A 26,826-nucleotide genomic window follows, 5' to 3' on the forward strand; every position below is an offset into this window, starting at 1 on the left:
TCAAGAAAAAGGAATAGAAGAGAATTTCCTCAACTTGATAAAGTCCATACATAAAAAATCCAGAATGAATATCATACTCAATGGTGAAACAATAAAAACCTTTTCCTTAAGATCAGGAAAAAGACAAGGATGCCCATTTTCACCACTTCTATCCAACACAATACTGAAAATTTCACTGAGTGCAATTAAGCAAGAAATAAAAAGCATCCCAACTGGAAAAGTAAAGTTATTTGTTTGCAATGACATAATCTTGTCAGTAGAAAACCCTAAAGATGCCACAAAAAAACTTAAAGCTAATAAGCAAATTCACCAAAGTTGCAGAACACAAAATCAACACATTAAAAAAACCACTTACATTTCTATATGCTAGCAATGAAGAATTCAAAGAGTAAATTAAGAAAATACATCTACAATGTCAAAATAAATAAATAAATAAAATACCTAGGTATAAATTTAACCAAGGAGTTGGAAGATTTATACATGACAAACTATAAACACCACTGAAAGAAATGAAAGAAGTCCTAAATAAATGGAAAGACATCCCATGTTCATGCATTGGAAGATTTAATATTGTTAAAATGACAATGCCACCCAAAGCAATCTACAGAATCAACATAATTCCTATCAAAATCCCAATGATGCTTTTTACAAAGTAGAAAAACCCACTCTAAAATTCGAAAGGAATCTTAAGGGACTCTCAAATAGCCAAAACTATCCTGAAAATGATCATGTACAACTAAAACTTTTTTATGTCAATTATATCTCAATTGAAAAAAATATAGAACTCATATTTCGTGATTTGAAAATTTACTACAAAGCTACAGTAATCAAAATAGTATGTTACTGGGGCGTCTGGGTGGCTCAGCAGGGAGTCTGTTTGAGATTCTGTCTCTCCCTCTCCCTCTGACCCTCATCCTGCTCACTCGTGTGCTCTCAAATAAAAATAAATCTTTAAAAAAAAAAAAGTTCATAGCAGTTTTCTGTATAAATGCTAAAAACTAGAAGCAACCCCTATGTCCATCATCAGGTGAATGGATAAACAAATTATGGCATATGCATACAATGGGCTGCTACTACTCAGCAACAAAGATTGATCTCTATTGATCCACCCAACATAGATCTCTAAATATTTTGCTGAGGGAAAAAATCCAGACACATGAGATAACACACTGTAAGGTTCAATTTGTATAAAAGTCCAAAAAATGGGACACCTGGGTGGCTCAGTCTGTTAAGTGTCTGCCTTTGGCTCAGGTCATGATCCCAGGGTCCTGGGATTGAGTCCTGCATCAGGGTCCTTGTTCAGTGGGAAGCCTGCTTCTTGCCACTCCCCCTACTTGTGCTCGCTCTCTCTGACAAATAAATAAATTCTTAAAAGAAAAAGTCCAAAAAATGCAAACTTATCTACAGAGAGAGAAAACAGATCAGCGGTTTCCTGGGAATAAGACAAGTGGAGGGAGGAATTACCAAGAGGTACAAAGAAAGTTGGGGATTATAGATTATGTTCAGCACCTTGATTGTAGTGATGGTTTCTCAAGTATATACATTTGTCAAAATTTACCAAACTGTATACTTTAAATAAGTACAGTTTATTATGTCACTTTTACCTAATTTTTAAAAACTGCAAAGTTAAAAAGAAAGTCAATAATTACAGGCGATCATAAAATGCTACCAATGCTGAAAATCAAGAAGGGGTCAAAACAAACCAACCAACCACTGGATGAGAAAGATGGGGACAAATAAATGGGAGAAAATACAAAAATAAGAACAGGTAATGAAAGAGAATCAGGGCATCTGGGTGGCTCAGTCAGTTAAGCGTCTGCCTTTGGCTCAGGTCATGATCCCAGGGTTCTGGGATTGAGTCCCAATTCAGGCTCCCTCCTTAGCAGGGAGTCTGCTTCTCCCTCTACCCCTCCCCCCTGCTCCGGGCATGCACGCTCTCTTTCTCTTGCTCTCTCTCTGTCTCCCTCTCTCTCTCTCTCAGATAAATAAAATCTTAAGGAAGGAAGGAAGGGAGGGAGGGAGGGAGAGAGAATCAATTGAGAGTAACTGGCAGAATGAAGGAGACCTAGCCTGAAAATACAGCCAATGTTCCTACCTTTTGGTCTATGTGTATGGAGGCACTAGAGAGTCATGGGTAGAGGACTGGCCTGGAAGTCTTGGTCTGTCACCAACTACCGTGTGACTTTGGACAAGTCTATTCACGGGTCTAGACCTTACTTTGTTTTATTCAATGAAACAAGTATCTGGCCTGTCATGGATAGTTAAATTTCCATGGTCAAATGAACAGAGATGGGATGGAAGAGAAAGGAAAGGCATACAATAAACAATATTACAATTTGGTTGGGTGGAGTGCCCAGATCTCAAGGACTTTCCTCCTATAATTACCCACCATCTCTCCAGCATCATTAATTAATCTTTCTCTACTCATTCAGGCAAAATAAGCTATAAACTTTCTCAACCCACTGCCTTTTTTTCCCCTTCACAACAAAATTCTAAGAATTTTTATACTTGCTGTTTCCTTTGCCTCCCACTCCCTACCATCAAGCTTTTGTCCTAATTGTTCCACTGAAACTACTCATCAAGATCACCAATGACCTACACATTCTCAATACAATGGTCAATTCCCAGGCCAGAACCATTTAACCTACTCCTCTTTGAGACAGGTTTTTCACTTGAATTCTGTGATGCCTCACTCATGGCTCCTTCTTTTGATCCACTGCTGAATCCTCCTCCTGACCACTAAGTGTTGAGTGCCCCAGAGTTCAGACCTAAAAAATCTTTTCCCCAAGAGGTAATCTCATCAAGTACCTAAATACTATCTGTATGCTAATAATTATCTCTAAATCCCCTTCCTCAGCTCCAGATTCATATTTCCAACTGCCAACATCTCCAGTTAGATGTGTAAGAATCTCAAAACAAAACAAAAAACTCAAACCTGACGTATTTAAAAACAAAACAAGCCTGGGTGCTCAGCCGGTTAAGCATCTGCCTTCGGCTCAGGTCATGATCCTATGGTCCTGGGATCGAGCCCCACATCGGACTCCCTGCTCAGTGGGGAGTCTGCTTCTCCCTCTCCCTCTGCCCCTCCCCTCCGCTTATGCACTCTTGCTCTCACTCTCTCAAATAAATAAAATCTTTAAAAAAAAAAAAAAAAACCAAACAACTTGTACATCTATAGCCTACACAACCTGTTCTTCCCAAAATTTCTTCTATCTCAGAATAATAGAAAACCATTAATTCATCCAAATGCTGTATAAAACTTTCCTCATGTTCCATCTTTAAGCAAATCCATTGGCTCTATCTTCAAAACATATCCAGAACTGCCCTATTTTTCACCACCTCCACTGTTACCATTCTAGTCTAAATCACCATGCACCCTTCACTAATAAAGCACATCCCAAATGGTCTCCTCACTTCCTCTCCCACTTGCCTACAGTCCACTTTCCACACTGCAGCCAGTGATAGTTCTTAAACATTAATTAATTAGTATCATTCAAAAGCTTTCAATGGCTACCATCACAGTTAAAATAAAATCCAAGGTCTTTACCAAGGCCCCAAGTTACATCTCCAAACTCATCTCCTTTCCCTCTCCCTCTGTCCACTCTGCTACAGCCAACTGGCTTCTTTGCTATTTCTCTCAGGGCCTTTGCCTCTTCTGACTTCTCTGCCTGGGACTTTCTTCCCCCAGATATTCATTCACATCATTCCCACATTTCATTCTGGTCTCTGCTCAAACATCATCCCCTCAAAGACCTTCCCAGACCACGCTATCTAAAACAACTAACAACCTGCCCGAATCCTCCTCAAAGTCCCCACTCTATACCCTACTCAGTTTTATTTTTCTTCACAGCACTTACTGGTGTCTAACATATGTCTATTTACCTTTTTGTCTATAAACCAACTATTAAGTAAGTCAACTCCCTGGGAGGTCAATGCTTAACTCCAAGTACACATATAATTAATATTTGTTGAATGAACAAACACATCAGTGGTACATTCAGGAACCAAGACAGCTTTAGAAAGAAAGATTAGAACCAGATCATCCAGGTGGTCTGAATATAAAGCTAATATTCTAAGGGATTAAGGCAATGAATCTGAGGCTTCTGAGAAAGAAAAAAAACAATGACATTACCAGAAAACATCAATATGGCAGCAGGATATAAAATGAACCAGAGATAGAAAAGACTCAGATCAATTAAAAGGTAATTATAATTATCTAAGCATGAGATAATAAATGTCTGTATTTTTCTACTAGGATGGTAATAATAGAAATGGATAGGTACTGGGGCACCTGGCTGGCTCAGTCAGTCAAGCATCTTCCTTCGGCTCAGGTCATGATCACAGGGTCCTGGGATCGAGCCCTGTATCAGGCTCCCTGCTCAGCCAGGACTCTGCTTCTCCCTCTGCCCCTCCCCCTGTTCGTGCTCTCTTGCTTCCTCTCTCTCAAATAAATAAAACCTTAAAAAAAAAAAAGAAATAGGTAGGATAGATATAAGTGGCAGCAGGAGATAATAACTGACAAAACTTAAAATCATTGGTGTAAAGGGTTTCCAGTTTGAGTGATTGGCAGAACAGAACAAAAAGAAGTCAAAAAGAATCACTTTGAAAAAACAGAATTTGATCTGGAACAACATTCAAAATGCTGGAAGGTCAATGCCAAAGGAATAGATTTAAAAGCCATACACACAGAGATCACAGTTAAACCTGCAAGAGTAAATCAAATTTCCCAAAGTAGATGAAATTTTCCCAAACACTTCTAAGTAAAGGATGCCAGCAGCAATATTTTAAAAATATATGGCTTTAAGGAGCAGAACAAAGAAGTAACAATGAAGAAACGAAGAATCAATAAGGTTTAAGGTAATATCCACAGGTCATCCGTATACTGAACCTTCACCAAAATAGTTGTCCAGACACAGACTCTACCACTTAATTAACTACAGTGATAGAGGCCAACTACCTAATTTCCCTAGCTTCAGTTTCACTGTTTATAAAACAAATAATGACAGATTAGTTAGTTGCTATTTTAACAATAAAATTTTAACACCTTACAAGTAGATAGTACTTTACAATTTCTAAATTACATTTTAACTTATCTCATTTAATGCCACCACCATCCTGTGAGGTAAATCTTGTTACCTCATTCTATGGCTGATGAAACAAGGCTAATAACGACTGAGTTTCTCAGTTTATGAGTGGGAGAACTAGGATGATATGTAAACCTAGGTCTTCTGCACACAGTGCAGTGCCAAAGAAGACAGGCTCTAGAGCCAGACTTCCTGGATTCAAATCCAGCTTTATTATTTGCTAGCTGTGTGACTGGAAGCAAATGATTTAAGAGTTCCAAATATTACTCTCGACAAAGGGATATCTATCTTCCTTAGGCAGGAATAAGGAATCAGAGAAATTTTGAGGTGAAAAGCATGTTAGATGGCTCTGATTTTCTCAGTAAAGGACATAATCTACTAAGAGTAATGTGGACAGGAAAGGTTTCAACTGTGATCTTCACATGCGCTATTGAACCCCCCCCCCCCCCCCGCCAAAACACACACACCAAAATAAATTCTTCTGTTTCACATCTTAGGCTTCCTCACAATTTTGTTTGAGGGGCTCACCTATATTCAAGTTTTAAAGCCAATGGATTATATTAATCTCTAAAATCTCTTGTATCTGTAAGATAACAGGATTTTAATCTTAGCCTCTGAACCCATTACTAGCTTTTTCTCCATCTTACCCATTAAACAGTATAAACTCTCCCTCCTCTGGGTCTCACAGCAGTTTGTTAGTGCCTCTTTATGACACTATACTTTCTTCAATATCAACAGAGTCCATTCTCTCACTTAGATTTAAACTCCTTCAGGGCAAGCACTTCATTTATCTTAGAATTCCTCAACCCCAAGCACAATGCAGGCAACCACTTTATAAGTACTTGTTAAATTATTTAATGATGTAAATATACTAAAATTACAGTGGGTTTGGGGGCACCTGGGTGGCTCAGCTGGTTAAGTGTCTGCCTTCAGCTCAGGTCATGATCCCGGGGTCCTTGGATCGAGCCCGCATCAGGCTCCCTGCTCAGCGGGGAGTCTGCTTCTCCCTCTCCGGCTGCCCCTCTCCCTGCTTGTCTACTCTGTCTCTCAAATAAATAAAGTCTTAAAAAAAAATTACAGTGGGTTTTGATTTCTAGACATTTCATAGCAGTTATTACTTGATGATCATTCACCTCCATAGTACTTAGTATATACTGATGGTCTCCCTATTAAGGAACATTCACTTAAGACATTTTTAAAAAGGGCACAAAATGTAAAATTTTTAAAAAGAAAGAAAATGGTTAATTTCACAACATATCCTATATATACTAAGAGCATGTAAAAAAAAATACAACTTACCCTGATACAGCTAAAACAACAAAGCTTAGAGCAATGAGGACATAGGCGTGCATCCCGCAATTTCTCCATACAAATGAAACATCGGAAAACCTCAGCAATGCTCTGAAAATAAAAGATGCAAGATCCACCAGAATTAGACTACTGAATCAAAAGTAAAAAGCATGCTGAAAGTTATTCACTCAACATTTACATTTATTTTGAGCTGATATCATCTGTTTTAATAAATTCCACATCAGTTCTTGGGTTAGTCAAGGTCCAGTGTGCCTTAGAACATCTCCTGGAAAAAGTGCTTTCTCTTTTCTAAGCTTCACAATGGTTCTATTCTAAGGAAAGGACATGAAATGCAAACACAGACTCAGGCACAAATATTTCCACTAAGGCATAAATTATAATGGCAAGAATGTGGCTGTAGCCCAAATTTCAAAATATTAAATTATGACAGTTAACAAAAAAAATGACTTAACATAGATTATAATAGTCTCTAGAAATACTTCTTGAATCATTTGATACAGAAAAATGCTTACGATGTATAACAGTAAAAAAATAAAGGCGGGGGGCACTTGGGTGGCTCAGGCTGTTAAGTGTCTGCTTTTGGCTCAGGTCATCCCAGAGTCCTGGAATGCAGCCCTGCCATCAGGCTCCCTGCTCAGCCAGGAGCCTGCTTCTCCCTCCGCCGCTACCCCTTGCTTGTGTGCTCTCTCTCTCAAATAAAATCTTTAAAAAAAGAAAAAAGAAAGAAAAAAGGCAGATTATATGATTGAGTGAACAATATAAACTTTTTACTTGTCCTGCAATTTCTCCAAGGGGGGGTGAATTGCTTTTAAAATAAAAAAGAGGGGGGGCATCTGGGTGGCTCAGTCTTTAAGCATCTGCCTTCGGCTCAGGTCATGATCCCTGGATCCTGGGATCAAGCCCCACAATGGGCTCCCTGCTCCACGGGAAGCCTGCTTCTCCCTCTCCCACTCCCCCTGCTTGCGTTCCCTCTCTCTCTCGCTGTGTCTCTCTCTGTTAAATAAATAAATAAACTCTAAAAAAAAAAATTTTTTTGTTTTAAATTTAGAAGATACGTATCCTAATGGCAGTATACTTTGACCAGGAGAGAAACTAATTCAGAATCCAGAAATCCTGGGTTTCTGCCGTGATGCTCCAACCAATTAGCTTCTTATTTGAGCCTGAGATTCTGCCCCTACTGAGAATTTTAGTGGTAGCCCCATGAAGGCTTTGCGAAGAAGAAAAAATTAATAGAAGAAACAGTGTCCTTTGCAAGCCTCAGATGAATCAATTTAGAAAGTAACTGACAAGAAAACAGAATTAAATGTAGGTTATTCTATATTTCAAGTTTATTTTTTACCATACTCACATTTATTTTTACTCCATCCCAAGAGAATAAAACGCTGCTAAACCAAGAAAACGTTACAAAACCTTTATAATACTTTCGCATGGGGAATTAAGGAGAAAATTATTCACGAGTCTAATCATGACTCTGCAGAACAAGAAAGAACCTGTGAGATGCAGACGCTGGCGGGGGATGGACAATAAGACCATTGGGTGAACTACTTTCAAGTGAAGTGCCCAGTAATATAGTTGCCGCTTACTAATGAGCAAGGGTTCAGTATTAAGGTTCAAAATTTGACAATTATTAAATAGGTCCAATAAGCAATCTTTTTTTTATGTTTCTGGACTTTACGTAAATATCCCATTTGAAATCACAACTCACAAGAGTCAGATATAAAATAGGTTGTTCTGGAAAAGAACAAATAGGATAATAAAAGTATATCTTCATTCAATTTAGGGAGGGCAGAAGTCTGCAAAATGTACCGGTGGGAGGGAATGAAGGATTCCATCTGGAGGGAGTTTTGGATCCCCGCATGAACTCGCAAGAACTGGTAGCGAGTGCACAGCACGTCTAATGAATTTGCAGTTTTGCTCTGCCCAGGCTGTAGTCTGCAAAAACCCTCTGGGAACGAGTACCGGTGCCAAGACATCCAGAAAACGCCAAGATACGCACCACCTGACTTCGGGAACGGTCAGAACACAAGGCACCTGGAGGGTGCAGACCGAACACGGCGTCCTTCGCACTGGGCCAGCCTTCACCACAGCGGCAGCGTCGGGGTGGGGGTGCCCTACTAGAGGGAGGACTGGGGCAGGGCGCCCCAAATAAAGAACGCTCGGCGGGTGGCGGGGGGGAAACTAACCACCACCCTTCTCGACCCGCCTCACCTCCACGCTCTGTTCATCCATTGCCTCCGGCTCTCGGCGGGGCCCTCGGCGACCCGCGGAGTCCGTGGTCTGACCTACTTGGCGCCGGTCCGAGGTCGCCAGGTCAAATCGCCGACGAGAACAGCCCGGCGTCCACGTCAGGGGGCCCCGACGACCGCCCCACCTGCGCGCCTCATCGCGTCGGGTTCGGCGCCAGCTATCCCCACTTCGCCATATTTATCCGCGCACCCGCCCTAGGGCGCAGTGGGAAAGGCGAGCGGTGGCCACAGCTCCTTCCTCACCGCTAAGCCGCACGCCAGCAACCGCGAGGCAGCCTCGCACCACGTGACGCGGGCGCGCGCGTATGGAACTGCTGCTAGAGCCCGGCGGCGCTGGTCTCCAGCGAAGAAGGTGCCGCAGGGAATTCGCAAACACCAACGGTAACCAGGGTAGCTGAGGGCGCGGCGGCGAGAGAAGGCGCACTGCGCATGCGCGCAGGACGCTGCGTTAGGAGAGCGGAGTGGAGAGAGGCGGGCGACTAGTTCCCGCGGTGCGGGGGCGCACACGAGATTTGGCTGCTAGCTGCCGCAGGGCTGAGTGCCTTTGGCCCCAGTCTAGCGCAGGCGGCTGAGCTTGGCGCGTATCTCTGCGTCGCCCCTCCACCCCCACTCCCCGGGAAGGGCGGTGCTCCACCGGTCTCAAACTAGCGCGCCAAAAACTGGAGTGCTGGCGAACCACCTGGAGTGCTGGTGGGAAGCTGATTCCGCAGCCACACCCCTAGGTATTCAGACTCGGTGATTCTAGGGTGCTGTTCGACGAAATCAACGTCTTCAACAGGTGGATTGTGGCCCGCACCGTTGAGAAACCGTGGTGTATAGGATTCGTGGCTAGTGGTTCTTTCCCTGAAAGGAAGCCCGGGCTCTCAGGTTTTGAGACTTCCGCCCCACCGACTCAAAGCTCCAGATTGTTAAGCCTAGAGCGGTGTAGTTTCTCATTTCAGGGTTGGGAGAATGGAGCCACAAACTGTAGAGGTCAGATCCACACCACTCCACACTGCATTTCTTGCCGCCGGAGGTGAGCTGTCGCTATGGGACTATGGAAAGTGCAAGAACTGTGTTCAGCTTTCCTATGTTGGTATCTTTTTTTTTTTTTTTTAAGATTTTATTTATTTGACAGCGAGAGAGCACAAGCAGGGGGAGCAGCAGAAGGAGAGGGAGAAGCAGGCTTCCCGCTGAACAGGGAGCCGGATGCGGGGCTCCATTCCAGAACCCTGGGATCACGACCCTAGGCGGAGGCAGATGCTTAACCGACTGAGCCACCCAAGCGCCCCTGTTGGCGTCTTCTTTGAATTTTCTGTCATAGGAGGTCTAAAGATTGCAAGAATTGAAGGTGTGAGACAAAGGACTTACATCAAATTCTTAATTTGTATTTAATTTTTCCTGGTTTATTGCAAACTATTAAACTTAACCCAATCTGGAGTGCACATGTAAAGAATCAACAATAACCTAGAAAGGGGGCGCCTGGGTGGCTCAGTCGTTAAGCGCCTGCCTTCAGCTTAGGTCATGATCCCAGGGTCCTGGGATCGAGCCCCGCATCGGGCTCCCTGCTCAGTGGGAAGCCTGCTTCTCCCTCTCCCACTCCCCCTGCTTGTGTTCCCTCCCTCACTGTGTCTCTGTCAAATAAATAAAATCTTAAAAAAAAAAAAACCAATAACCTAGAAAGAAGTTGGTTTTTTTTTTTAAGATTTTATTTATTTGTGAGAGAGAGAGAGAGCGCGCACAAGCAGGGGAGAGCAGGCAGAGGGAGAAGCAGGCTCCTCGCTGAGCAGGAAGCCCGATGCGGGACTCGATCCCAGGAACCCGGGATCATGACCTGAGACGAAGATAGACGCTTAACTGACTGAGCCACCCAGGTGTCCCTAGAAAGAAGTTATTGAGTATCAAGGGATTTGGACTTTCTTATAGTGGGCAGCAATTCCCTTTTTACTATGTGAGGCATGGACAGGTATATAATTTAGTAAGATTAATCTGTGACTAAAAAGTTCTTTAACTAGAAATTATTTATGGTCGTGATGTTTGCATGCCACCATTTGCACTAAAATGCCCTCAATTGTACACTTTAATAATGGTTAATGGTTAATTTTGTTACGTGAATTTTACCTCAATTAAGAAAATTATTTGTGTTGGGGCGCCTGGGTGGCTCAGTCGGTAAGCGTCTGCCTTCGGCTCAGGTCATGATCCGGGAGTCCTGGGATCGAGCCCCACATCGGGCTCCCTGCTCCGCGTGAAGCCTGCTTCTCCCTCTCCCATTCCCCCTGCTTGTGTTCCCTCTCTCGCTGTGTCTCTCTGTGTCAAATAAATAAATAAAATCTTAAAAAAAAAAAAAAAAATTATTTGTGGAATACAGTATTGTACTTGGGATTCAAAGAGTAATGATTAAAGTGAAAAAAATAAGACAAATTACTAAATATGATAAATATTAAAATAAGTTCTTGTACTAATAGATAATATTTGCCCAAGAACCCAAAAATGTTTAGATTTATTGCAGTAGTTCATAATAGTGAAAACCTATACAATTAGAGGTCATTGGTTGCAACCACAGAGTCAGATTCTGGCTAACTTAAGCAAAAAAGAATTTAGTTGGAGGGATGCTAAGCTTCCACATGGAGTTGGGAAACCTGTGATCTGCTCCATCAGAATTCCTTAAGGGCCAATCTAGCTGCCTTTCCCACACCCACCTGGACAAATCTAACTTGTCTATTATACAGTCTATCAATGCCTATCAATAAGAAAATGGAAAAATCATAGTATATTCATATATTGGATGACAGCTGTTCAAAAGAATAGCAGATATGTGTCATGAAAATATCCAAAATATATTTACAATGGAAAAAACTTAAGTGCAGCTGCAGTACAACGTATGGTATCAGCTTATTTTTGTAAAAAAAAAAAATTTTTTTTAATTTGTATATACAAACATCTGAAGAGATTGCAGATAATTTCTGGAGAATAGACATACTTGTATTTTTTAATTTCCTAAAATTAAATTTGTATTATTTACAACTTAAGACATAAAAACATTATAGTCACATAGAAAATAATTACCCAAATGAGAAATAAAAGACCTAAATTAGGGTAGTAAGAGTGAAGATAAAGTGGAGGTTGGATACTATGAACATTTCAGAAAGATTTTATTGACTAAGAAGATAAAGGGATGCAAACTTTTTAATTCCAGGTAAAAGAACAGTGGCCATTGACAAAATAAAATCAGTAAGTACTCTAGACATGATCAATTTGAATATTCAGATAGACATTCTTATTGGAAATATGAATCTAGATCTAATGGAAGAAGTTATATTTGGGAATCATCCACAAAGAGTCAATAAATGAAGCTTGGGAAACAATGAATATATAGAGAAGTACACAGAGAACAGTTTTAAGGGGGCTGAGGGAAAGAACCAACATTTAGAAGACAATTGTGAAGGAAGTCACAGAGGTAAAACTCCAGGAACTTGTTATGACCTCTTTGTGATACTATTTTTCAATTCCACCAATCAACATCACATCCCAGAGCCATTCCAGGACAAAAACTTCCTTAATATTAACTGCCCGAGTACTGAAGAAAATATGTTACTGAAGTGTGACTTATTTCTCTGTAATTTAAAAACTGGGGGTTTTCTGTTCTTTCTTTATTTATTTTTTTATTTTATTTTATTTTTTTTTTAAAGATTTTATTTATTTATTTGACAGAGAGAGACATAGCGAGAGAGAGGGAACACAAGCAGGGGGAGTAGGAGAGGGAGAAGCAGGCTTCCCCGCGGTGCAGGGAGCCCGATGTGGGGCTCGATCCCAGGACCCTGGGATCACGACCTGAGCCGAAGGCAGACGCTTAACGACTGAGCCACCCAGGCACCCCGGTTTTCAGTTCTTTAAATATTCAAACTACACAGTACAATTTTAACTGAAGCTACTCTCCCAACCCTGTTTATCACCTATTACAAGTTTGTTAATGGACAAGTAAAATGCTCATAACAAATTTTTAATTATATGAAAGTATAATTCTATAACCTGCAGAGCTAACATTTGATGCATTTTTCCTAGTCTTTTCAATGCCTCATTTTTATTACATATACAGAAATATTCACTGAAGGATTACTAATTATCAAACTCAAACACTACCATTTCATTGTGCTTCCAGCCATCCTGACACACAGAAGTTAAGTGATTTGCTCAGGATCACACAGCTAGAATTTAAAACCTGCTATTTACATCTCAGACTCCAAAGCCCAATCTTAATTACAAAACTGCAATCTCTGCTTCTGACCTCTCCCCCATTTAACATAACTTCAGCATTTCCCAGAACATTAACAGTAATAAATTATTGGCAGCTTCACCTCTTATTGTATGGATACACTATGATTTATTTTCCTATTTACCTACTATTAGCCAGATATGTATATGTACTGTTAGTATAAATAACCCTGTGATTAATATCTTTGTATCAAGATCTGTCCCTATGATTACATTATTGCCAGTAGTTATTTTAAAATAGTTATTTAAAAATGAATAGGGAAGGGGGCGCCTGGGTGGCTCAGTCGTTAGGTGTCTGCCTTCAGCTCAGGTCATGATCCCAGGATCCTGGGATCGAGCCCCGCGTCGGGCTCCTTGCTCCACGGGAAGCCTGCTTCTCCCTCTCCTACTCCCCCTGCTTGTGTTCCCTCTCTCACTGTGTCTCTCTCTGTCAAATAAGTAAATAAAATCTTAAAGAAGAAAAAAAAAAATGAATAGGGAAGGGCGCCTGGGTGGCTCAGTCATTAAGCATCTGCCTTCGGCTCAGGTCATGATCTCAGGGTCCTGAGATCGAGCCCCGCATCGGGCTCTCTGCTTAGCGGAGAGCCTGCTTCCTCTCCCACTCCCCCTGCTTGTGTTCCCTCTCTCGCTGTGTCTCTCTGTCAAATAAATAAAATCTTAAAAAGAAAAAAAAAATGAATAGGGAAATTCACACACACACACACACACTGGCAAGTGATCCTCTGATTTCAGTTTCTTAGCTTTCATACAGAATGAACGATTACAGTAATACAGGCTGAAGGAGAACAAAGGTAGTGTTGATATACAACAGGGACACTCTAAAACAACATTTGAAAGCATAGTTCAGTTGCTCAACATTAGCGGCAGAAGGAATAGGAAAAAAAAAGTGAGGCTATCACAGAAAAGCCAATTTATTATTACTAAAGTTAGCTTTTGTGGAGGACTATAGGTCACATATTAGCAGTCTCATTAATAATGTGACCATTATCTATAATCAAAATTTTCAAAAGTAAAATTATATACATATATATAATGTAATACAAATATTTTTTCTATCCTTTAATTTCCAAAGCATGCTCATTCACATCTGACAGTACATATATCCTTTCATGATAGGCCAGGACATCCATATTATCCCAATTACACAAAAACAGATGCAAAATAGAGTTATGTGACTTCCTTGCTCGAAATTACAAGACTAAGTGTGTGTGCATATATTTTTTTAAATCTCTTTATTCCCATTCCATCCTTTTGGCTAAACTTTATTCCTATAATATCTGCCCTTTTTATAGTCCCCTCTCTTGTGAAAGGCATCATTATCCAGTCACTCCAGCCAAATCTTCTTCTCCATCCCCCCACCTCTAGTCATCAAGTGCTAACAAGACATCTTCCTAAATCTTTCTGGGATAGATCTCTTCTCCATTAGAATTCCCTTTTGCAAGTCCATTTCTTCATAAGTCTGACATGAAAGATTTTAATTGCTCTGCCGCAGTTTTCTCTTCTTTACTCGGTGGTGACAGCTAGAAAGCAAATGACAAAATCTTTATTTCAAAATCTTTAAAACATGTTTAATTTAGTTAACTTCTGCTTTTTAATGTTTCCATAAACTCATGTCTATGATCACAAATTTAGGAAGCCAGGGAAAAAATATTTGACTATCTATATACAAGGTAATTTTAATGTTTGAGCTTCAAAGAACCTGCAATTAAGTTGAAGAAACAAGACCAATAAATCAAACAGTTTAAGGACTGTAATTTAACAAAACCAAAGAAGTCATGGTTGAATGCCATATTCTAAAAGGATTCTGAAAAAGAAATGTGAACAAAATAGTCTGGAAGTTTCCTCAGAAGTGAAGATTTGAGCTAAATTTTGAAGGATAATTGAGATGTTTTTAGCTGCAAGTAACAGGAACACATTTTGGAATGGATAAGTAATAAGAAAATTTATTATCATTGCACAATAAATGCAGAAAAAAGGCAGATTTCAGGACTGGTTTATTCAGCAGCTCAATGTAAAGACTTGGTTTTTTCCACCTTATATAATATCCTTGCTGGTGGCTTTATTCTCAAGGTGATTGGAAAAATGGCCCAAGCAGTGCTAGGCATTACATCTATACACAATGTTTAGAAGAAGAGAAGTTTTCTATTCCCACAGGTCTCTCAAGAGTGAGGAAACTCTAACTTCCTACTTCCAAATTTTCCCTCCTCACATGTCACATGGGTTACAAATCCATTCCTCTTGCCAATCAGATAAAACCTGGGGAAGCTGAGGAAAGCACCAACTTGGCCTCAGGCACGAGTGAGGGATGGCACACATCTCAAGAAAGTCAGTATCCTGGGCGCCTGGGTGGCTCAGTCGTTAAGTGTCTGCCTTCGGCTCAGGTCATGATCCCAGAGTCCTGGGATCGAGCCCCGCATCAGGCTCCCTGCTCAGCGGGAAGCCTTCTTCTCCCTCTCCCACTCCCCCTGCTTGTGTTCCCTCTCTCACTGTCTCTCTCTGTCAAATAAATAAATAAAATCTTTAAAAAAAAAAAAAAAGAAAGTCGGTATCCTATTCGGCAGCAAGGGAGTACAGATGCTGAGAAAACAACCCAGCAGAGAGTGTCCACCACAAGCAGGTAGGAGCAAAAGCACAGGGACAAAGAAAAGCCAAAAGGAAGTTTATAAAGGACTTCCACATAGCACTAACCAACAAGCTAGCTAAAACAAAGGGTTAATGGGGAAATTATAGGAGGTACAACATGAAGAATCAAATAGTTACAACTCTGCCTAACTATATAGGTCATCTCTAGAGAGACTGCAAAATCTGGAACACACCATACCTACAGAATAGGAATCTCTAGGGCAGCGCTGTTCAGTAGAACTTTCTATGATACTGAAAATATTCTTTATCTGTGCTGTCTAATCAGCAGATGAAGAAATGAATTTTTAATTTTACTTAATTACTTTAAATTTTAATTTATATAGCCACATGTGGCAATTGGGCTGCCCAGCTGGTTTGGCTAATCAAGCCAACATTTACCAAAAATGTTCACATGGATAAAATGAAAAACAATCATATGCCTTACTGCAACACAGATTGTTACAGAATGTCCCTCTTCTATCTCAAAAACAGGAAATGGTTCTGGAGAGACTTTGTTCTCTGTGAGTCCATGTTTCTCTTTGTGATAACTGTTCAAGAGATTTCAGACCATCTATTTCATAATCTTTCGAAGAATTTTTCCAGGAATTAACCAATCCAAAGCTTGTAGAAAATTTCCTTCCTTAACACAAACGTTTCAGATCATCAGTGAAATATCACACATTCTTTGTTTTTTGTTTTTCTTTTGAGAGAGAAAGTGCGCACAAAAGAGGGGATGGAGAATCTTAAGCAGGCTCCACGCCCAATACAGAACCCAACGGGGAACTCAGTCTCATGACCCTGAGATCACAAACTCAGCCAAACCAAGAATTGGATGCTTAACTGACTGCGCCACCCAGGTGCCCCATTCTATTTTTAATGCCTTTTGAATTATATTTGTTTTAGGGGTTTGTTTTGCTAATTTTTATTTTGGAACAAATCTAGTCCTCTTTTTTTGTCTTTTGATGGTCACCTTTATAATTAAGTGTATTTAAACCTTAATGTCTTAGGGCACGTGGGTGGCTCAGTCAGTTAAGCATCCCACTCAGTTTTGGCTCAGGTCATCATCACGGAGTGGGGGGGGCATGGAGCCCAGCATGGGTCTCCCGGTTCAGCAGGGAGTCTGCTTTCCCTCTGCCCCTCCCACTGCTCACACCCTCTCTTGCTCTCTAAAATAAATCTTTAAAAAAAAAAAAAACCTTTATGTCTTCATATTAACTAAAAAGATAAGGAAATTAATATGTATTCCCTTCATTTCACCTCCTTTTCTGTTCTCATCTCCCTATTTGTTTTTTAGTATTATCAATCCATGTGCTATTTTTGAATATTATCAATTCAAATGTATTTTCTATCCTTGCAAGTGAAAAACTATGCACCTTGATAAAGATTATAGCAAGATAATACCTGAACAGCTTTACTTTCTATTTACTTTCTGTTGTCTATACATAAACAAAGCACCATTTGCCCTAAAAAGGCTTATTCTTTTCTTGTTCTTCATGTTCCCAAAATAATTTAAAAGGCCCTTTTGGTTATTTTAGAAAATTTCAGAAACCTGGACTTAATCTAGCCTTTGGCTTTCTTACGTATTCTCACAATTCTGTCCCTATGACTGATATACCTCGTTTTATACTTCCCTTATGAGGTCTACCTTACATGTCCTTTAAACTCTGAGCTCAGGCACCTGGGTGGTCAGTCAGTTAAGCAGTCTGCCTTTGGCTCAGGTCATGATCCTAGGGTCCTGGGATTAAATGCCACTTCGGGCTCCCTACTCAGTGGGGAGTCTGCTTCTCCCTCTCCCTCTCCCTCTGCGTGCTTGCTCTCTTGCGCTCTCTCTCTCTCAAATAAATAAATCTTAAAAAAAAAAAAAAACAACTCTGGGTTCATAGAACTATTTCTGGTTATACAACTTTCTACAGATGCCATTCCCTTTTCTTCCACATTTTGATCATGAAAATTTTCTCTAAACTTTCTACTATCTCATTTTTGAAGTAGTAGGTACAAGATCCATTATATCCAACATTCCCCAACATGGCCATCATTGAATCTAAAACACGATCTCCTTTTTCAAGGTCTATAACCAACCTTTCAGTCATTTCTCCTTGTTTTTAATTATGTAATCAAAGTAAAAGCTCCCTTAGCTTTCTACCTTCAATATAATTATTGCTTATTACAGATACTTCTTTTAACTGAATGAAGATCTTTACAGATATTTAGATGATTGAAGTCCTCTATCATTATTATAACTATTTTCTGCACCATTTTTAAATCTCAGTCAGAAATATAGCATCTATTTATTATATCCAGTGGGGACAATTTTTAGTTAATATTCAAAATATCCTTTTCTCTTTTTTTCACTCACCTAAATTTATCCCGTGCTTCAATAAATTTATGAAATTCTATATATTTTAATATGCACATCCAGAACTACACCTAATCTCTTCTCAAGATTTGTTATGTGCTTCTATTTTCAGGTTCTGATCACCTACCATGAACAGTATGTGACTTGAGTTGTATTTATAAAGGGTATCATATACATACTTTTTTCGCATTTTACATATTAGTGTCACCACCCTTAATGTTTTAAATTCCTACTTCCTATTCCCTCTGTACCCTTTTTAATAGCTCTTTCCTCCTCTACTATTCATCTCCCCATGACATAACATCTGAGGTACATAACATCTGAGATACATCTAAGGTATCCTTTTTTTTTAATATTTTATTTATGTATTTGACAGAGAGAGAGAAGGAACACAAGCAGGGGGAGTGGGAGAGGGAGAAGCAGGCTTCCTGACGAGCAGGGATCCCAATGTGGGGCTCGATCCCAGAACCCTGAGATCATGACCTGAGCCGAAGGCAGACGCTTAATGACTGAGCCACCCAGGTGCCCCTAAGGTATAATTTTATACTTTTAATTGGGTACTGTTCTCTTTTCTGCCATTGGTAATATAAAGAATTATTGACCAAATTCACCTCGGCAATCAACCTTTGAGGTTTACTCTCACTACAAGCCCATAATTCAAGTATCTTAAACCAAATGTAGTTCAGGGTTGGCAAAAAAATAAATAAATAAAAATAGCATGTATGCTGCCCCTAGCTGCATGCCCATAGCAAATAGCTTTTGTGCAATGCCCAGACATAGTTCCTCAATACAGCACTCTAAGAGGCTATTACCAGTTAATTGGAGTTTACACCAGAAATAAAAACCTATTGGCCATCTTTTGTTCATATAATTAAGCTTTACTCTCTGATTCCAACTACATACACGCTATCTTTTCTTTTGAAAGCCCTCAACTTTGCCTTAATAGTAAATTAAAATTTGACCAAATCCTTCACTAGGCTATCTTAAGATCATATTGCCTAGGTCGGCAGCTCACATTGTTTTTTTTTTTACTCCACCAATTCTGAAGAGTTTTACACAATCAGTGATAGAGGCTCGCAATTACAAGGATTTTTACATGAAATCAGAAGGGGATGGGGAATGGAGGGAGAGAATGAAGGTCAGGCTTACCCAAGCTCACCAACCCAATTTAATAAAAGGAGAACTAAAAAAGTTACTGATATAGATGCTTTCCACATTTCTCAGTCTCACTAGTTCTTACAGGAACTACAAAACTGGCAGATTTCATAAGCATTAGCAAGTTTTCTCTTCTACCATGACTATATAATCCAAGATAGCACACCTCTTTATGAACCATGTCAAGTCCATGTGCTTATTTTTCTTTATTTTTTAACAAAGATTTTACTGGGGCAACTGGGTGGCTCAGTCGTTAAGCGTCTGCCTTCGGCTCAGGTCATGATCCCTGGGTCCTGGGATCAAGCCCTGCATCGGGCTCCCTGCTCAGCGGGAAGCTTGCTTCTTCTTCTCCCACTCCCCCTGCTTATGTTCCCTCTCTGGCTGTGTCTCTTTCTGTCAAATAAATAAATAAAATCTTAAAAAATAAAATAAAATAGGGGCGCCTGGGTGGCTCAGTCGTTAAGCGTCTGCCTTCGGCTCAGGTCATGATCCCAGGGTCCTGGGATCGAGCCCTGCATCGGGCTCCCTGCTCAGCGGGAAGCCTGCTTCTCCCCCTCCCACTCCCTCTCTCGCTGTGTTCCCTCTCTCGCTGTGTCTCTCTCTGTCAAATAAATAAATAAAAAATCTTTAAAAAAAAAAAAAAAATAAAATAAAATAAAAATAAAAAGGTTTTATTAATTTATTTGAGAGAGAGGGAGAGAGAGAACACGAGTGGGGGGGAGGGGCAGAGAGACAAGCAGACTCCCCACTAAGTGGGGAGCCCCATGTGATATGGGTCTCAATACAGGCTCAGTCCCAGGGCCCTGAGATCATGACCTGAGCATAAGTCAGACGCTTAACCAACTGAGCCACCCAGGTGCCCCCACATGCTTATCTTAAAACAAAAGATCTATTATACTTCAGGAATGAAGAAAATCTCACTTCTACCAACAGTTCAAACTGACTGCTGAATCTCAAAATGGAAGTTAATGGGGATTTATCTTTCAAAAAGACACTCAGAATTGGGGTGCCTGGGTGGCTCAGTCAGTTGCGTGTCTGCCTTCGGCTGGGGTCATCATCCCAGGGTCCTGGGATGAGCCTTGCATCAGGTTCCCTGCTCAGTAGGGAGCCTACTTCTCCTTCTCCCTCTGCCATTCCCCACTGCTTGTGCTCTCTGGCTCTCTCTCTCTGTCAAATAAATAAATAAAATCTTAAAAAAAACCAAAAAACCTCAGAATTAAAATCTACAAATCCAGGGACCTCTGGGTAGCTTAGTTGGTTAAGCGACTCCCATTGCCTCAGGTCATCTTTCTCCCTCTCCCTCTGCTGCTCCCCCTGCTTGTGTGCTCTCTCTGACAAATAAATAAAATATTTTAAAAACAAACAAACAAAAACTACAAAAAAGCATTACCTCCAGGTCTGTTTGCTTTTGTAGTTCTTGTATCATGGTCATAGTCTTATTGACAGTAGCACAAATGCGGTTCTTAGTCTCTTTCTGCTCTGCAGCAATTGGTTTAAAGCGTGCATGCAAAGTTTGATATCGAGACTTTATTGCTGACAATTCCTTTAAGAGTGTAACTGGATTTTTCTATATCAGGAAAAAAAATAATATATATATTAAATTGTGAAAAGGAAAAATTAAGCTTCTTTTAAGAATTAAAATATATACACCACCATCCATTTAATTCTACCATCCATTTAATTGAACATTGTATTTAATTATGCAACTCTGTAACAGAGGATGGGAGGAAGGGAAAAAAGAAGTATAAGACCTAGATCCTATTCTCAAGGAAATTAAAGCTTAGGTACAGAAATAACCCACATATGCACACAAAATAGCAATATTAAAATAAGCAAATAAGGTCACATTAGAAAAAAAATCACATAAGATACATAATGTTTGATACATATTTCACAATAATTACATGGTATTTTAACAATACAATTCTAAATACTATTCAGAAGGTAATTAAAGGAACTATTTTGATTTATTCTTAAAGGATAAGACAATTTAAAACTACTTATAAAATTCTTAAACATACTGTCATGGGGCTAAAGTACGTAGAAGTACCAATTAATTGACCTCACTATACAAATTCATGCCAACTCAAGCAACTTTATAAGTTACACTGGTTTTTCAAATTCATTTTAGAATATAAACACTATTCCATAAAAGACATTTGCAAAGGGTCCCTTTCCACCACTTGGTAATTTTCATTCCTGGATGGCTTCTTAGCAAACCCTGTAATACTCACTATTCCAAACATTCTCCACTCCCTCCGATTCCCATGCACTCCTTCTTGACACAAGACCTCACCAACTACTATACCAAGAAAACAGAAAACACCTAGTAGAAACTCCATCTTTCTTCCTTTTCATCCGAAAAGGAAAACATCTATGACATTCTCATCCCTGCTCAGCCCATAGCACTACCACTATTATTGTTGTTTCATCCCCAAATCCTCCAGAACCTTCAATTTTCTCTATTTCTATAACCTTTTCAATATCTCCCTTTGCTTTTTGTTTTGAAGTTTTTATTTATTTATTTTTTAGTTATCTCTACATCCAATCTGGGGCTCGAACTCACAACCCTGAGATCAAGACTCACATGCTTCTCTGACTGAGCCAGCCAGGCACCCCTCAACATCTCCCTTTGTACAGACTTCAAATATGAATAGATCTTCCCTATTCTGGGGAGAAATTAACTTCTTCTCCTGACTCTGTTGTCGCTTCAAAACCAGTTTCATTCTCCATTTCCACCAACCTACTAGGTCCTATAATAACGCATTTCCCCAATTTAACACTCCATAGACTAGTATCCTTTGCCAATTATTGTAAACAATCAAAAGGTAGGGTTGCCAAATAGCATATAATTTTGATACCCCTCCTTAGGCCTCTCTTATTTCCTTCCTGTTCCTATCTTAAAATGTACTCTTGATTTCTACAAAACTATACTATCTTGGTTAGCTTCCTACTCTTCAGATTATCTCCTTCAGGGGCCCTATCTCACAGCTGTGGCAGAGACTTAGCTTATGGCCCTCTATTCCCTGTTTCTTTGGAGATTTTTCTTTAAGTTTTTGATGATGGAAATAGTAAATAAAGATGATTCTCACAGGAAGGGAAAAAGAAGAGAAAATCTAACTTAAAGACTGTTGAAATAATTCTGCAAGGAGTGATCAAGACCTATAGCATGAACAATAGAAGTAGGAAAAGGACAAAAGAGAGACCCCCTGAAAACACTTAAAAGATCGTAGTGGTGGGGCACCTGAGTGGCTCAGATGGTTAAGCGTCTGCCTTCGGCTCAGGTCATGATCCCAGGGTCCTGGGATCGAGCCCCACATAGGGCTCCTGACTCAGCGGGGGAGTCTGCTTCTTCCTCTCCCTCTGCCTCTCCCAGTGCTCATGCTCTCTCTCTCTCTCTCTCTGTATCTCTGTGTCTCAAATGAATAAATAAAATCTTTAAAAAAAAAAAAAGATCTTAGTGGTATATCTGATATGAGCAAAGGAATAACAGATGACACCAAATGCATCATCTGGTATATAAAGGAATGTGTATATTAGATGCCTTCTTGAGTATCTACTTAGTGTAAACCCCAATGATATTGATACCTGTCCTCTGACCCTCAGAGCTATATTTCCCATCATGTTTGTAGATGCTAGACATTGTATTGGATGAAAGAAATACAGTAGAAAAACTGAAAAATACAGTCCAAAAAAAATCCTAGAAGAAAGGGGGTGGGAAACACAAAAATGAAAATAGTTAAGAAAAGATAAGAAAATGGAGAATAGATCCAGGAGATTCAGTATCTCACTGATGGGAAAAAACGTAAGAGGTTTTCCTCTCAATATTCTTTTCTTATGAATACAAAAGCTAAGTTATGAGATTTCAAACACATGAGAAGACCTATACCATAACCATAAAATGACCATAAAATTTTACAGCATGGATAAAATATTCTGAAAGATCTAAGAGAGATGAGCCCAGGAAGGGGGGAGGGTAAAATAAGGAGGGAGACACAATTAGAATGGCATCAATTTCTCAACAGGAACACTGGAAGCTAAAAAAAACACAAAACAATGATGTTAAAATTAAGAGAAAATAATCTCATCTGGAATTCCATACTCAACCAACCATCCATCAACTAAAAAAATTAAGGTTAAATAAAGACATTTCCAAACAGTCAGTATCTCAAAAAGTTAGCCTTTTGTGTACTCTTCCTCAGAAATCTTCTAAAGGATATGCATCACCTGATCAAGGAAATGAACCAAGAAAGAGTGAGACATGTGATCCAAACCAGGACTAAAGCACAGAGAATTACTGAAATGATGGTAAAGAAATGCCAGAAACACAGCCACACAGGAGGTGTATAGAGCAAGAGGATAGATAGCACTGGGAGGGATGTGGAAGAAAATGAAACTCAGGGATCATGTGATGTGTCAGACAACATCGACAAGAGTTTTACACTTCTGTTAGAAAAGTCTGAGGCTAGGGTGCTTGGGTGGCTCAGTCAGTTGAGTGTCCAACTCTTGACTTTGGCTCAAGTTATGATAATCTGGGTCTTGAGATCAAGCCCTACGTTGGGCTCTGTGCTCAGCCAGGAGTCTGCTTGAGATTCTCCCCCTCTCCCTCTGCCACTCCCTCGGCTTCCTCGCTCTCTTTCTTGAATAAATAAATCTTTAAAAAAAAAAAAAAAAAAGCCTGACTGAAATAATGATACATGCATAGAAAAACTAAGCAAATTGAAGGGAAAAAAGAAAAACAATGATTAGTTCCAGGGGGAGGAGCAAGATGGCGGAGGAGTAGGAGACCTGGATTTCGTCTGGTCACAGGAATTCAGCTGGATAGGGATCAAACCATTCTGAACACCTACGAACTCAACAGGAGATCAAAGAAAAGAATAGCAACAACTCTCTGAACAGAAAAGCGACCACTTTCTGGAAGGTAGGACATGCGGGTAACTATATCCGAGGTGAAATTCAGGAAGATAGCGGGAGAGGGGGCCTCTGTCAGCCGCTTCTGGCAAGTGATAGAGCAGCGGGGCACAAAATTGGAACTTTTAGAAGTCAGCTCCGCTGAGGGACGTCACTCCAGTGGCTAAGCAGGGGGTGGAACCCTCACTGGGACAGTGTGGTCTCAGGACCCTCGGGGTCACAGAAAGACCAGGGGTGCCTGAGTGTGGCAGAGCTCCCAGGTATCGGAGCGGGGAAGCCGGCTGCAGAGACAGAGCCGAGGAGCGGGCTCTCAGCTCGGGGTGGCCATAAACTGTGATCGGCGGCACAGTCAGGCCACTGCTCTTTCAGCAGGGACCCAACAAGCGGCAGATCCGGGGAGACTCCCCTTCCTCTCCCGGGGGGGAGCAGCGCAGGAGCGCACCGCAGGGATCTGCTGGGTTTGGAGACTCCACACCGAGTCGGGTGCCAGAGGTAGAAACGCTTGGTCACAGGCCGGGTGAGCACGGAGTGCGGCCGGAGACCAGGGAGACGGGAGTGATTGACTGCTTTTCTCTGGGGGCGCACTGAGAAGTGGGGCCCAACAAGCAGCAGATCCAGCAGATCCAGGGAGACTCCCCTCCTTCCCCTGGGAGGAGCAGCACGGGAGCGCACCACAGGGATCTGCTGGGTTTGGAGACTACACACCCAGGTGGGTGCCAGAGATAGAAACGCTCGGTCACAGGCCGGGTGAGCATGGAGTGCGGCCGGAGACCGGGGAGACGGGAGTGATTGACTGCTTTTCTCTGGGGGCTCACTGAGAAGTGGGGCCCCCGAGTTCTCGGCTCCTCCAGGGCAGAGATTGGGAGGCTGCCATTTTCACTCTCGTCCTCCAAAGGTGTATGGAAAGCTTGCAGGGAACAAAAGCTCCCAAGAGCAAACCAGAGCAGATTACTTAGCCTGGACCTGGCAAGAGTGGGGCAATTCCGCCTCTGGCAAAGACCTTTGGGAACCACAGCAACAGGCCCCTCCCCCAGAAGATCAGGAAGAACAGCCAGCCAAGACCAAGTTTACCAATCAATGAAAACGGCAGAACTCCAGTGCTAGGGGAATACTGCTCATAGAATTCGTGGCTTTTTTCCCATGATTCTTTAGTCTTTCAAAGTTAATTTTTTTTTTTACTATTTTTTTTGAATTTTTCTTTTTCCCATTTTCAACCAACATCTTATCAATCCCTTTTTTAAAAAATCTTTTTTATTTTTCATTTTTAGAGTCATATTCTATCCCTTCATAGTAGTTACCCGTATTTTTGGCATATACATATAAGTTATTCTCTCTTTAAAATTTTGGGATGCAATTTCTTCTAACAGATCAAAATATACCCTAAATCTCTAGTGTATGGCTTTGTTCTAGTCTCCTGCCTGATCACATTCTCTCCCTTATTTTTTTTAAATCCTCTTCTTTCTTTTTTCAACCAACTTCTTATCAATTCCTTTTATAAAATCTTTTATAATTTTCATCTTTACAGTCATATTCTGTCCCTTCATCATATTAACCCTTATTTTTGTACATATATAAGTTTTTCTTTCTTTAAAATTTTGGGAGGCACTTTCTTCTAACAGACCAAATACGCCCAAAATCTAGTCTTGGCACTGATCTATGCACCAGCCTGATCATATTTGATCATATTCTGTTTTCTTTGTTTTCTTTTGTTTTTGTTTGTTTTTATCTTTTTCTTTTTCTTTTTTTTCTTTCTTTCCCTTTCTTTTCCCCCGGTTTCAGGTCTTTTCTGATTTGTTTAGTGTATATTTTCTGGGGACATTGTTACCCTGTTAGCATTTTGTTCTCTCATTCATCTATTCTCCTCTGGACAAAATGACAAGACGGAAAAAATCACCTCAACAAAAAGAACAAGAGGTAGTACCGACTGCCAGGTTCCTAATCAATACGGACATTAGTAAGATGTCGGAACTAGAGTTCAGAATGATGATTTTAAAGATACTAGCTGGGCTTGAAAAAAGCCTGGAAGTTATTAGAGAAACCCTTTCTGAAGAAATAAAAGAACTAAAATCTAACCAAGTCGAAATCAAAAAGGCTATTAATGAGATGCAATCAAAAATGGAGGCTCCGGGGCACTTGGGTGGCTCAGTTGCTAAGCGAATGCCTTCAGCTCAGGTCATGATCTCAGGGTCCTAGGATCGAGCCCCACATCGGGCTCCCTGCTCCGCGGGAAGCCTGCTTCCCCCTCTACCACTCCCCCTACTTGTGTTCCCTCTCGCTGTATCTCTCTCTGTCAAATAAATAAATAAAATATTAAAAAAAAAATGGAGGCTCTAACTGCTAGGATAAATGAGGCAGAAGAGAGAATTAGTGATATAGAAGACCAAATGATGGAAAATAAAGAAGCTGAGAAAAAGAGAGATAAACAACTACTGGATCATGAGGGCAGAATTTGAGAGATAAGTGATACCATAAGACGAAACAACATTAGAATACTTGGGATCCCAGAAGAAGAAGAAAGAGAGAGAGGGGCAGAAGGTATACTGGAGCAAATTATAGCAGAGAACTTCCCTAATTTGGGGAAGGAAACAGGCATCAAAATCCAGGAGGCACAGAGGACCCCTCTCAAAATCAATAAAAATGGGTCAACACCCCGACATCTAATAGTAAAACTTACGAGTTTCAGAGACAAAGAGAAAATCCTGAAAGCAGCTTGGGAGAAGAGATCTGTAACCTACAATGGTAGAAACATTAGATTGGCAACAGACCTATCCACAGAGACCTGGCAGGCCAGAAAGGACTGGCATGATATATTCAGAGCACTAAACGAGAAAAATATGCAGCCAAGAATACTATATCCAGCTAGGCTGTCACTGAAAATAGAAGGAGAGAT

General features: G+C 40.5%; 1 protein-coding gene across 5 annotated transcripts in view; it reads right to left on the minus strand.

Moving 5' to 3' along the window:
* TRIM37 (tripartite motif containing 37) overlaps positions 1-26,826 on the minus strand; it is a 178,212-nt gene that overhangs the window by 125,658 nt on the left and 25,728 nt on the right. For 3 of the 5 annotated variants that reach the window (XM_032428782.1, XM_032428784.1, XM_032428786.1), the window contains exon 2: positions 6,384-6,485. In XM_032428782.1, the coding sequence (XP_032284673.1) occupies positions 6,384-6,485 (102 nt within the window). Of the gene's footprint in view, positions 1-6,383; positions 6,486-8,603; positions 9,070-26,826 lie in introns of those variants that run through there. The other 2 variants (XM_032428783.1, XM_032428785.1) reach the window with 2 other exon arrangements.

Source organism: Phoca vitulina, unplaced genomic scaffold (genome assembly GCF_004348235.1).
Source record: "Phoca vitulina isolate PV1807 unplaced genomic scaffold, GSC_HSeal_1.0 scaffold40, whole genome shotgun sequence".
Taxonomy (NCBI): Eukaryota; Metazoa; Chordata; class Mammalia; order Carnivora; family Phocidae; genus Phoca; species Phoca vitulina.